Genomic DNA, 12,570 nt, shown 5'->3' with positions numbered 1-12,570 from the left:
CACAGGCTCTAGCCAAATATCCAATCAATGCCGGGGCTCCCAGGTACTAGATGTTCAGTTTTGTTGAAAAGAAATTCCGGCACCAATACAATGGAGTTTATTTGAATTTTGTTTGAGAAATTGCATTTAAATAATTCAAATGCAACTTATCTTTCTAGAATGTGTCCTGATTAGTCTGTACAATCCACAGAGATTGCTGTGAAAAGCTTTCATTTGAACGACTTACTACCAAAGAAATAGTCCTTATGAGAACTGTTGACAGTGGGCTCTGTGGAGTATTAGGGCCATTGTTTCTCTAAACAAAAAAAATGTAGCTGCTGAATTTTTTAAGAGTCATCTTTTATTGCTATGAACTACACAAACAGAATTCCATTAAACTCCATTATATTGGGGTGATGGCATTAATCTCAGACAAAGATATCTCAAAGCCTGGACAAACAGAACTAACATCTGTGTGGCTTGATATCACTAGAGGTAAGTGAGAAAATATGTTCGGGTAAACAGAGAACCTCTGCGTAGGAAGCACACACTAAGTTAAAATAAAAGCAAACTCTACTTAACAAATCAAACAACTATCACTCTGAAATACGATACTTATTTCAGTGTCATAAGGAAAAGAGAAAGACTGTCGTGTGAAAGCATGCAGGAATGCGTGTGTGTGTGTGTTTGGGTGTGTGCGCACGCACGCGACTATATTTGTGTACCTGAGCAGTGGGGCAGTGGACCGCTCCAGTGTCCGTTCAGTTGACAGGTGAGTGATGAGTCTCCTATGAGCTGGCGGTCTCCAGAGCAGGAATAGCGCACCGTGGAACCAAAGGTAAACGTCTCCCCGCTCATCACTCCGTGGGGAGGTGTACCTGGGTGGCTGCAGTCCACCGCTGCATGACAGAGAGTGAGGAAATAACATGGCTCAGCAAAAATCACCACTCACAATCACACTGGTGAGACAACCCAATGTTTTCTACTGTTAATAAATGGCTTGATGAAAGAGGAACAGACATAATCACATTGCTCGCTGCTTCATCAAGAAACACTTCCCGAAAACCAACAAGCAGTCCGTTAGCATGTTGAGCTACAATGCTTGAGTCTATTAGCAGCTCAGGGAAGCTTCTGTAGAGGGAGCCATGTGAGAAGACTACTGTGCCTTAATACTAAAGATATTGGTTTGCTTTTGCAGAGCTACTTCATTGTCATAATCATTTTCCATAAAAGAGAAGTCAATTTCATGTAATATTGTATATACACTTAATAAAATGCTCAATGCTCACTAAAATCTGATTTGGTACATCAATTGCTGTGCTACTTTATTATTCTCTTGACCTTTACATTTTGTTTGTGGGTGCTGTCACTCAATCAGCTCAGTCTCATAATGCAAAGGAAATGCCAGCAAAACTAATTTCTTAAACAAAGAGTCAGCGAAGCCCAGCGACGTAAACAAACATTTGAGATAGACACTCTTGTGTATCTCTTTAATTCAAATTCCACTTGATAAAGTAAATTCTGTGCGTCATCGCTCTTCCGTGACATGAAGGGCTTTCTGAGCCTGTGTGCTAAATGTAGAGTCTTACTCTTAATCATTTCACTAGAAATAGGTCATTACTGTTGGCGGCCTCGCGCAAACGTAGAGTGCATGAAGAGCCAGGTGTTTGAGAGCAACATTAAAACCTCAGATAACCCCTACATTTCATAGACTGTTCTAGAATTTCAGCGTTTGGTTTTGAGGGAACATTAGCTATAGCCTGAACAACTGGCCCTATGACAGTTTCTCCATTAAACACAGTGCAACATAACCATAAGCCACTGGGGCATCGAACATTACACAGATGCTCTCAGCCACAGCATTTAGCAACTTGTGCCATTTAAACTCTAGAAGCAAATGAGGACACAAACAAGGTTGTGGACACTCAATAGAGAGTGAAACTCTTGCATCTCTTGCTTCAATTAATTAACTTTTGCACAAATGCACCAATTACGGAGGAAAAGAGGATAGGCTGACGCACTGAACAATGACAGGAGAACAATGTGATTTGCCAGTTGACCGCAAAGGAAATACTAAAAGTAGCCACTGTACCGATGCACTCTGGTAGAGGTTTGTCCCAGTGGCCCACCGGCTGGCAGGTGAGCACCGACGAGCCGAATAGGTAATATCCCGGGTTACAGTCGTAGAAGACCACGCTGCCGAATGTAAAGATACCGTGCTCGATCTTACTCTCCCGGATAGAATTAGCAGGGATACCTGGATCTGTGCAGTTTACCACTGAAAGAAAAAGAAAATAAATATATTGTTATGCCATCATGAGTCATTCAATTAGTTTAATCATAATGGGAGAATACAGACAGCAGAATACTGAAAGTAGCAGTCAAATACATTGTACTTACTGCAAGGATATTCCAGGCTAGACAGACTTTTTATTTTATTTCAGGCAAATTACTGCTGGAGCTGCATACTTGAAGATGTTGGAAAAAAAGCCGGTATTCCTGTGGCCCCGAACGGAGTCTTATCTACACTCTTTACCCTCATTTTTCCTCAACATGGCATCGAGTAAAAAAACAAGACGGCACATATATATTAACAGGCATGTGGCAATCTGCCTAATTAACTCCACCCAGCATCTTCACTGGGGATCTGACTTTTCTTTCCTGGAAGTCTCCTTTGTTTGGAGCATCATTTGCATAAATTCTATCTGCTAGCATGCTCCCACAGTGAGTTAATAATAGAACTGTTGATATGACCCGATCAGTGGCCTTTTCTGTTTATTTAACAAATAGGAAGAGAAGTGAGTTCAGGCTATATTTAAGCATTGTCAATGATAATGTCACCCAATGCCTCCTCCTGAAAACAAAAGAAGTAAAGGCACGTCTATTGTCACAAATTGACACGCATCCATTTAAGAGGCAGTTGAAGTCTCTAAAACCGCACCGCTTGTTTAGACAGCTGAAAATAAATGAGGGTGAAATTAAGCTCAGAGCAACATTTAAATTAAATCAATAATGCTAATATGCGGAAAAGCTATCTAACTGTGAGAAAATCTTAGTGGAAACAAACAGATTTTGACAAAGGGAGTCATGCCAGTTTAATGTGATTTTACTCTTTTGATCTTTTACCAGGTCCGTCTCTATGGTGCCATTCACAGTAATGAAAACTGTGTCTCTTCACATCTGACTGCCAACAAAGCCCATGCCGAGAGGGATATTTTTAAATGGGCAAAGTCTGGCAAGAATTGCAGAACCAGAGGTAGCAGACCAATTAAAGACACAATGGATATCACTAAAATGGGCTTTCTTTAATTGGGTTTTAATGATTACTTCCTGATCGGTTACCTTGTCTTATAGAATGTTTAAGCCAGTTGAGATCACATGTAGCTACATTTAATCACAGCGTCACACTGCAACACATATCTGTAAAGCTAGAAGCATTTTCAAAGGCAAATATGAAAAAGCTCTTTTTTTTTCCCCCTCAAAGAATTGTTAAAATAAATAGCTTCCATCATTCTGCATTACATATCTATTGTCGATTTCCATTTTATTTGGGGGGGAAAAAAATGGAAATGGTGGAAAATATATTCGGGGAAAAAAAGCATTGTCAAACTGTCAAAATTATTTTGGGCTCACAAGAAAAGAGTTCTCTGCTACGGTCCTACACAAACAAATGTCTGGAGCGCTGCTGATTGTTACGCACCACTAATGAGCCTTACCTGGGCAAACTAAAATTGGACACAGCTAAAACACAGCCACCGTCTGACACTCTCAATAAGATGTCTTCCACTTAATGTACTCCAAGCTTTCTGCCATCAAAGTAATCTCTCCCTGCAGCAAGCCTTTTGGTAACAACTGGCAGTAAAATTGTAGAAACAATTCCCCATCTTCTCTTCCCTTCCCATACATTCAGCTGCAAGCTCGTTATTGCCGTTTCCCTGCTTCTACTCCCGAGCCAAGGGCTCCAGATGTTGTTGCCTAATGCTTTACTCAGACAAGTAGAACAGATATGGATTCTTCTCATTCAGATCAATAGATATGTGGACACTACCTCTATCCATTCTGCTTCTGTGTCTATGCCTGTGCAAGCTGGCGGTCACTGGCCGCTGATTCCTGTATGATCACGATACATCTGCTGGCTTCTGAATTCTTCTGGTCATCCTAGCCTCTGATTCCCGAACCATCACAAAGCACCGGCAAAAGCCATTTCATTCAGTTCCAACGCTTTGGCTGGATCCTACTTCTGCTCGCTGGCAGCTACCTGCTCTACTGACGGGCTGGCCTGCTTCACAGGAGCAAGAATTAGATAGAAGTGGCTTCTGTTATCAAACAGTAAAACACCTTTAGTTGTAGCGATACACTGACAGGTACCCTCTTCAGAAATGGATAATTGCAGGTGGTTAATGAGATGCATATGGATGTGACAAATCTGTTGGTTGCAAATTCTTGTCGCAATTCTTGCTCCCCGCCCTGTCTGCTTCGTCTCCTCAGGCAATGTCTGTGTTCTGAGCCTTAGCTGAACATGCTGGCAGAGACAAGCAGCTTTTTAGTTCAACTGTCAAGTTACATCTGCATCCTTCTGATACATTGAGTCAGTCCAGCTGCCAATCATCTATCCGTTCTGCAGGAGCTCTGTAGCTGGACTTTACCTCTGCATGTCGGTGGCTGCTGGCTCCACTGGCGGTTGGCCTGGCACTGGGCGGTGGAGGGCCCTTCCAGGGTGTAGCCTTTGTTGCAGGAGAAGTGCACCACATCATTGTAGTTGAAGCCATCGCCCGTGGTGCGGCCATAGATAGGGCTACCTGGGTGGCCGCAGGTGACAGCTGAAGTTGACACGCATCAGCCAGGGACGTGTCAGAGAGGAGGAGGTAGAGCGGAGGATGGAAGAGGAAAGGATGGACACAAAGGGAAGGTAAAGCGGAGGGGGTGAGAAAAAATACAGAGTGTGTGGAAAGAGAGAGAGAAAATTCAATAACCATGATCAATAGGTGACGTACAGTGACACCTATCATAGGAATATAATTATCATATAATTAACCTCAAAAGGACAATAGGGTAATTATGAATCCAGACGTGATCTCGTTTTGGAAAGGGTAAACAGCACATTTCACATCGCATCCCATCAATAGGTGACTAGGAGATTAAGAATCACATTATGAGGATATGCATCAACTATTGACTTCAGCGCTTCTATAACTGAAGGAGCAGGAAGCTTTTTAACAGTGATTTAAATCTTTAACAATGCAATCAAATCATCACGTTTGATTAACCCTTTCTTTGCAATACAAATTTACCTATTAAAAGGCGCCCTTGTAAAATAAATTATCAAATTAAAATCCAGGAACGACAAATACAACCATCTCCATCAGCTCTTTTCCCATCTGAAGAGTCTATGGTGAGAAACTCCGGTACAACGCACACCTGATCCCTCTTGCAGTCAATGAGGCAGTGAGAATTGGTGTTAAAGTACTTACAGATACAAACTGGGAGCTGTCCAGACCAGTTGTGGTCCTGCTGGCAGATCCGCACTGAGGAGCCAATGAGCCTGAATCCAGGGTTGCATTGGTAAACCACTGTGTCTCTATAACCAAAGTTTTCCCCGATCACCTGCCCATTGACGATCTGCTCCGGTAGACCACAGTGACCGGCTGCAGGAAAAACATACAGTATTGACAATTCAGTTGTTAGAAATCATAATTGAACTACAGCAGCCAATCATTCATGTGGTGCAATACTTAAGTTCAGCTCTCTAGTGATTGAGAATAGTAGCTCGCAGCGGTGTCCGCTGAACTAATGGACGATAGTTGCAGGGTAGAAACACAATTTTGATTGTGTCATCACGTTTGAATAACTTTGCATTTTGACAACTGTATTATAAAATGAAATGAGGAAACTGGTGATTTAAAAAAAGTCTCGGAGTAATAATGCTGGCAAACAAATTTAGTTTGTGTATTCATGAAACATATTGGATTTGTAAAGTTTTTTTTTTCAGCTCATTATCTCTGAATTATCATTTCTAAATTCATATTGGCTTCAGCTTCTCTGATGGTGATAACTCAGCTTTTCTCATCTACAGTAGACAGAGGGACGCATGTGAAACTCCTCAAAATCTGCGCAACACGCTCATGCACGTAATCGTGTTACTTTCAGCTACAATAAATGCCTTTCAGAGACGAGAAATCTTGCTAAGATTTCCACTGACACTTAAAAGCTGGGAAATTGCCACTGACTGCGAGTCTGATTTCCCTAATTCACCCGCGCACCCAAAAACTCAGCCGAGCATTTTATTATCACACTCCACTTGAGAGCAGCCAGATTGTACGAAGATAGTGCTGAAGTAGGCGACTATACCGAGAGGGCCCTGGCTATGTTAACCCAGACAGCCACATTACTAAACAAGAGAGGTGCCCTTCTTTTAATGAACTGAACCAATCTTGAACGGAGCTTGGAGCGCTGGGGCCACGGCGTTGATAAACGGGCTACTGCATCTGCAAGATAAAACCGTCACAGTCTGCTGCTGTGTGGGTTTGAATGCAGCTCAAGTAATTACGTACGTCTCATTTTCTTCCACAGTACAGAGCCGAGATGAGCTGTTGTAAGCTAAGCTGTAGCCTATTTCCTTGTTTATATATCTTAACAACAAGCTCAAATTGTGCTGGTACAGCTTGGCAAGTGTCTCATAGATTCAGGCCAGCCTTGGCTGTACAAGTGCTCTCTCCCATTTAACAACAAATCACACTGACTCGGGGGGCTCTACTGTACAGCGCCATGCTTCAATCAGTTTAAGTTCGTTGCAAAAAAAAGATTTTTTTACTTCTTGATCTGTGCCAGCCCAAAAGGAAAGGAAAATATAAAGCGGCAGCACGATGTCAGAACCAGACGACAAAAAAACAGACATCTTTCTAAATATTTGTAGTAATTGGCCGTACACACTTGGCAACAGAACCAATTATAGCCACCCTCTGCTTCCCCATCTGGTTCTATTCTGGGCATGTTGGCCCAACCCAAAAAAAAAAGCTAATAGCCTGTCCGAACAGATCGCCCGCAGCGTTTGACCCTGGTCGAGGCTGTCCTTTATAAAGTTAAAGAGAACATTAAGACCCTGCTTACCCAGGCAGTGAGTCTCCATCCCACTCCAAAGGCCGGAGAGGAGACACTCTCTAACTGTGGATCCGGCTAAAACGTAGCCAAGGTTACAGCTGAAGATGGCCGACGCTCCGAAGGTTGTTTGGGTGCCAATTTTCTTCCCATTAGAAGGCATAGGTAGATCCCCACAGGAAATGACTGCAATAAGATGAAGACGATAGTAAGAAGAGGATGGAGATGGAGGAGGCATAGAACAAAAGATCAAGACACCAGGAGAGTGAGTGAGAGAGAACAAGAGAGAGAGCAAGACGAGATGGAAGTTGGCTTAAATCTTCAGTCAACGGGAGAGCGCAGTCATTTACACCCATCTTGCCGACCTTAATGCAATAAAAGAGTGACCTGTACTATATCGTGGGGAGGATAATGATGCTGTTTGCCTTTGAAGCAATATCTTTCATCATGCTGGTTGGCATCTCCTTTTGCCATTACACAGGCTATTCAGCTCTTTTGCTACTCAAAAAGTAGCTCCCATGGCAGCAAAGAAAAGCTTTTACTTCCCATTGCTGCAACGAACTAAACCTAGCCTAGGCTGAGACAGGAGGAAACGAAGAGTAAAGAAAGTGCATCATCAGTTAATTAGGTGAGCTGTGAGCTGTGAATAAGGTGTTCAATTCTTCAAGTCTTGCAACATCATAATCCATGAATCTAGTGTGCCTGAGGCGAGGCAGGACATAGAATAGAAGGGAATTGAACCTTTGTATTCAAATAGTCTAAAAGTCCATCTTTCCTACGAAACTAATGAAACATATACAGTGCATTTGTGGAATTAAAGTACATGTGACGGTCGTGCATTCGCCAATGTTTTTTTCATGATATTGCAATGGCAAAAAAATGGAGATAAAGGAGATTTAATTTCACGAAACATCCTTTTGGTTAGCTCATTGTTTATGTGAATGTGTGTAATCTGCAAGTGTTGATTTCATGTGTTGTCACTCACTTCTACACCGAGGCCTTTCGCTTCTCCAGCTCCACACCCCATTAGCCAGGCACTGGATGTGGGCGGGGCCAACACGGTAGTATCCGGGGTTGCAGGTAAAGATTATTTTAGTTCCGTACTCGTAGTGCGAACCGTTGACGATCCTCCATTTCCCGTGGTCCAGAGAGAAGGAGCTGAGACTAGGGCACATGATGACTGTGCCAAAGGAAATAAGGTGGTGGGGAGTGGACATTGTTAGTGATCCAAATGGACTGACTGTTTCAATTTCTGTCTCTCATCTCTTGTGTACACACACACGCGCACACACACTGCTAAGTCAAAATCTGTAAACATATGTACCAACCCAACAGTGTAGAACAAATAGAAACAGTTATAACGAAACACTTTAATCTACATTTGAATTTTAATCAGTTGAATAGATGAATCCATGTAAAATGAAACTTTTCTGCTGTTACTGTATATAAATGTTCTTCCAACACAAAGCTGTTTATGAATTGGCATTCTCTAAAACCAAATGAGTTTAACAAAAAAAAAAGATGTTTCCCTTTTTGCTGTGAGACACATACAGCAGGGAATAAACACTGGTCTCAATGGTAAACAGTGCTGTCAATCACTCGTTAAACTGACTTTCAAACTTGGAGGCGTTGCACTGGCATGTAAAACACTCACCCCAACGCCAGCTACAGATTTCCTTTCAACTATTCCTCCTTTTCATCCACCCATCTAATCATCAATACCCAACAAGTTAGTGTTTTCGTAATGAAACCAGAACGCCTGGTTCTGTTGGGACTTCAATCCATATTCCATGACACCTTCCTTTACAGAGCAGTGTTTTGTTGGAACTGTTTGATATTCCACAACTTCTCCTGAGAATTGTTTAAACTCTCACTTTTTCTGTCTCCCGACACAGCTGTCAAATAATTTCAAAATCACAGTGTCTTCTCCATAACTTTTTTCCCTATCCTCATCTCTCAACTTCCCCTGCGATGGGTTGCGGTTAGTCCCACCTCTCTAAATTGCTCTCCCATAAACATCCTCTACTCACCGACGCATCGGGGTATCTTGTTGTGGTTGCTCCAGGTGCCGTCTGGCTGGCAGACTGTGGTCGTCAGCTCTTTGGAGGAGAGCCGGTAGCCGTTGTTGCAGAAGTAGGTCACCCGTGTGCCGACGGAGTAATCAGTGGCGAGCACACCTCCGTTCACTGGTGCAGTGGGCACACCGCATGACACAGCTGTAGGCGGCGGGAGGACGGTTGTCAACACACATGTTTGTGTGCAGTACAAGACACATACTGGAGAGATTTACAGAGGGACGCCTGACAAACGCAGGCACATGCTCTTTTAAACAGTATGTATAAGCACATAAACGGTCCCATTTTTGTGAGCAAGTGTTAAATACACGTGTATGTACTTCCACAAGCGTTTAGGGAGTGTGCAACCCCTTTGTGGTACACAACAATGTCAATTGTTAGTTATGTAATTCACATGAGCAGCTATGTGTTACTTTGTTATTTTCCTTTCAAATGGTTACAATTAAAATAAGTACAAACCCAAAAGAAAATGATTTGCCTCAACTTTGACATTGAACGCCTCTGTAGAAGTGCGACAACAGACCTCTCTCTCTCTCGGCAAACACTTTGACATGTCACAGCAGGGAACGCACAGGTGTTATTAGTAACATGAATAATGACTGCATTCGATTTAGTTGAGCCAGTGCCATATCTCTGGTGTTTGTGCGTGCTGGCTCACTGGACCACTTAATGGAACTGAGCCATCATTAACGAAATGAGTTGCACCTGTGCTGTTCCTGCTACGACAAGTCAAGAAGTCTCTTACAGGGTCACTGCGAAAGTGCGACGTTCCCCGAAAATCGAAACAGTATACGCCTACCACCACAGACAACGATTCACACCCACCCAATGCATTTATAATAATGATGCTGGCATGCTTGAGTAATGTCAACACTTAACCAAGTCCTTTGCTTTCTGTAATTATTAGAGATCATTGAATCCAAAAAACTGCTCGTGAAATTTCACCAACTAGAGAAATCCATGCAGTCTATGTATTCTATATTGGACTGGCCCCTTGAGAGTGGAAGTAGTCCAACACACTGCAGAGAGGGATGATATCCTTTATTCTTCTAAGGTTTTAGAATATTTGTCATGTAAGAAAGTTAGCTTCTTTACCAATACCTATTCAACCAAGTTGGTGAAATTTCCAGATAAATATCTGGGATGATTATATGTTGTCAGTGGGCAATTTGAAAACAGTGACTAGTACATGTAACTAGTTTCAACAGTAACTCTTCCTATGACGCACTCGCACATAGAAAGACTCCCACACAGCACTGTGTGTCCTTGCCCCTACACAGAGTGAATCTGGGTTACTGTGGCCTCAGAGCTTAAACCAGACAGAAAGCTCAAGATAGTAGGTTTCAAGGTTTTTATCATCAGAGCCAAGTCAGACCGAGAGAGTAGAGCGGGGAAACCAACATCTGCAGGGCCAGACTAAACGGGAACAGTTATGCAAACACACATATGATAAAGTGGAGCAGCACTGGTAGCTGCATACTGAGAAACATCAAAGGTAGGAACATGCCAGAATGGCCTGAAGCCAAGACATTGCCCCTCACCACCCCATGAGAGAATCAATCAACATTCATTTGAGAGCGCTGCTAAGTCACAATCTAACAGATGTTAATCACAAGCTAAACTAAACATTTTTCCACACTGCCGATGGAAAGTTTCAATGTTAGAAAGATGAATTATTTTCCTAAGCGTATAGGGTCAGTGGGCCTGAAACCTGAGGTCATTGCTCTTGCTCTCTGAGATGCATGAGCAATGGTGGATTAATGTACTGTACATTATCATACACAGGATTGAACATACTGTAATGCAATCTCCACCATCTAGCAGATCGACAGCGTCTACATGAATATATTAGTTCATTTGCAGCCACGGTTGGGTTTAGGTACTTTGGAAAAGCTATGTGCAATTACCAAAATGACGGAATTAATCACAGGTGTGAAGTTTTTTTGAAATCATTTTACAGTACATGACATACATATTTTGATTTCAATGCATCACGCTAAAATGCAATTGAGCACACCATCTGCTGCTGTTTGTTGCTCTGTGAGTGTGTGTGTTTGTGCCTGTGCATGCAATCATGCGCACGTAAATGCACACATTTCACATGTGCGCATCAAAGAACCCAATTAGTTGAGTGAGACCCAACAGCAACAGACACTGCATGCTAATGGCAAGTTAGCCAAAGTAATTTGAAGAAGTGGAAATTGACAGACGAAGGGAGGATTGATTTCCGTTTCCTTTCCACCTGATGGGCTACTGGCTCTCAATCAGGCGGGATTCAGTTCAGCTGCTAACAACACAAAAACAGGGCTTGGGCTGAGACACTCCGGTGCCTTAAGCGCCTGCCTGTATGCCAGCCTGCTGAGCACCGGGGTGCAGAGGCAGTGAAGAACAGGGAGAGAGGCAGGCTCAAGTTGGAAATAAAAAGGCTGCCAGGGCGGATGTGCTCACCTTGACACGCGGGAACTGGCGCATCCCAGGCATAGTAGCCATAGGTGGTCTTTTTGCACACAGCCGTGCCCTTTCCAATCAGCTTGTACCCCCTGTCGCAGGCCCAGCGCACCATGCTGTTCAGATGACCCCCGGTCTGGCTCACTACAAAGCCGTGTTGTGGGGAGTCTGGGGTACTGCAGTACATCGCTGCAATAGATTGAGGAATAAAGGAACAGGGGAGAGGAGCGAGAAACAGGAGAGAAGGTGAGAATGAAGTCAAGGAAAGGGAATAGAGAACAGATGCTTATCTTATATGTTTACAGGAAAAAAAAGAGAGAGAAGGATGAGAGGCATTAACAAAGCTCCTCTAGAGAAAGACTCAGGTGAACATTTTGGTTGCAGTAAGGCTCCATTTTAAATGCAGAAAGATAATGAAGGAAGATGCCCGAGGAGTGTCACATCTAGTTAGCACTCACTCGGGCGATGAGCCACACCGCAAAAGAAGTCCTCAAAATCATATTATTACTATTCTGGACTATGGGCACGGACATATTTAATTTGATTTAACACATGCAATACTGGTGCATCCTGCAGTTGTTTGTTCCACAGCCTTCCGCTCCCTCATCTTACAGCCAATCCAACACAGAAAAGGTAAATTAGATTTCCAGAATATGAGCACGGAATAGCCGATGGGACAGAAAATCCGAGGGAGGGCTGTGTGCTTCACAAATGCTGTCAAACATTCTTTCAAATCAGCACGACTGGGAGATAGCATGTGATAGCACACGCTGGGGTTTAGGGCAGCTCCTGTTCAAGTCAATCAAGTCAAAGAGGAGTTTTCTCTACAAAATTCATCACACCGACTTGCTTTCAAAGTAACACTCGTATATTAAATATAATGGAGTGACATAACATGAAAAATAAATGTCTTTTGTGCTTTTTCATAATTATTGATGCATTTCAAATGGAAGAAGAGTCCCGATGATACACT

The 12,570-nt window shown here is 42.9% G+C and overlaps 1 protein-coding gene across 1 annotated transcript in view; it reads right to left on the bottom strand.

Annotated features, from left to right (window-relative positions):
- The window catches only part of LOC142938180 (CUB and sushi domain-containing protein 3-like), a 194,277-nt gene that overhangs the window by 36,758 nt on the left and 144,949 nt on the right, over positions 1–12,570 (bottom strand). The window contains exons 49-56 of the mRNA XM_076081426.1: positions 11,598–11,786; positions 9,105–9,290; positions 8,060–8,254; positions 7,087–7,260; positions 5,451–5,624; positions 4,626–4,799; positions 2,072–2,257; positions 705–878 (exon numbers count right to left, since the gene is read on the bottom strand). Coding sequence (XP_075937541.1) covers positions 705–878; positions 2,072–2,257; positions 4,626–4,799; positions 5,451–5,624; positions 7,087–7,260; positions 8,060–8,254; positions 9,105–9,290; positions 11,598–11,786 — 1,452 coding nt within the window. The remainder of the gene's footprint in view (positions 1–704; positions 879–2,071; positions 2,258–4,625; positions 4,800–5,450; positions 5,625–7,086; positions 7,261–8,059; positions 8,255–9,104; positions 9,291–11,597; positions 11,787–12,570) is intronic.

Source organism: Anarhichas minor, unplaced genomic scaffold (genome assembly GCF_050575085.1).
Source record: "Anarhichas minor isolate MPS153535 unplaced genomic scaffold, ASM5057508v1 ptg000080l, whole genome shotgun sequence".
NCBI classification, from domain to species: Eukaryota; Metazoa; Chordata; class Actinopteri; order Perciformes; family Anarhichadidae; genus Anarhichas; species Anarhichas minor.
Note: the sequence above shows the minus strand (reverse complement) of the source record. Positions and strands in the feature narration are given on the sequence as shown.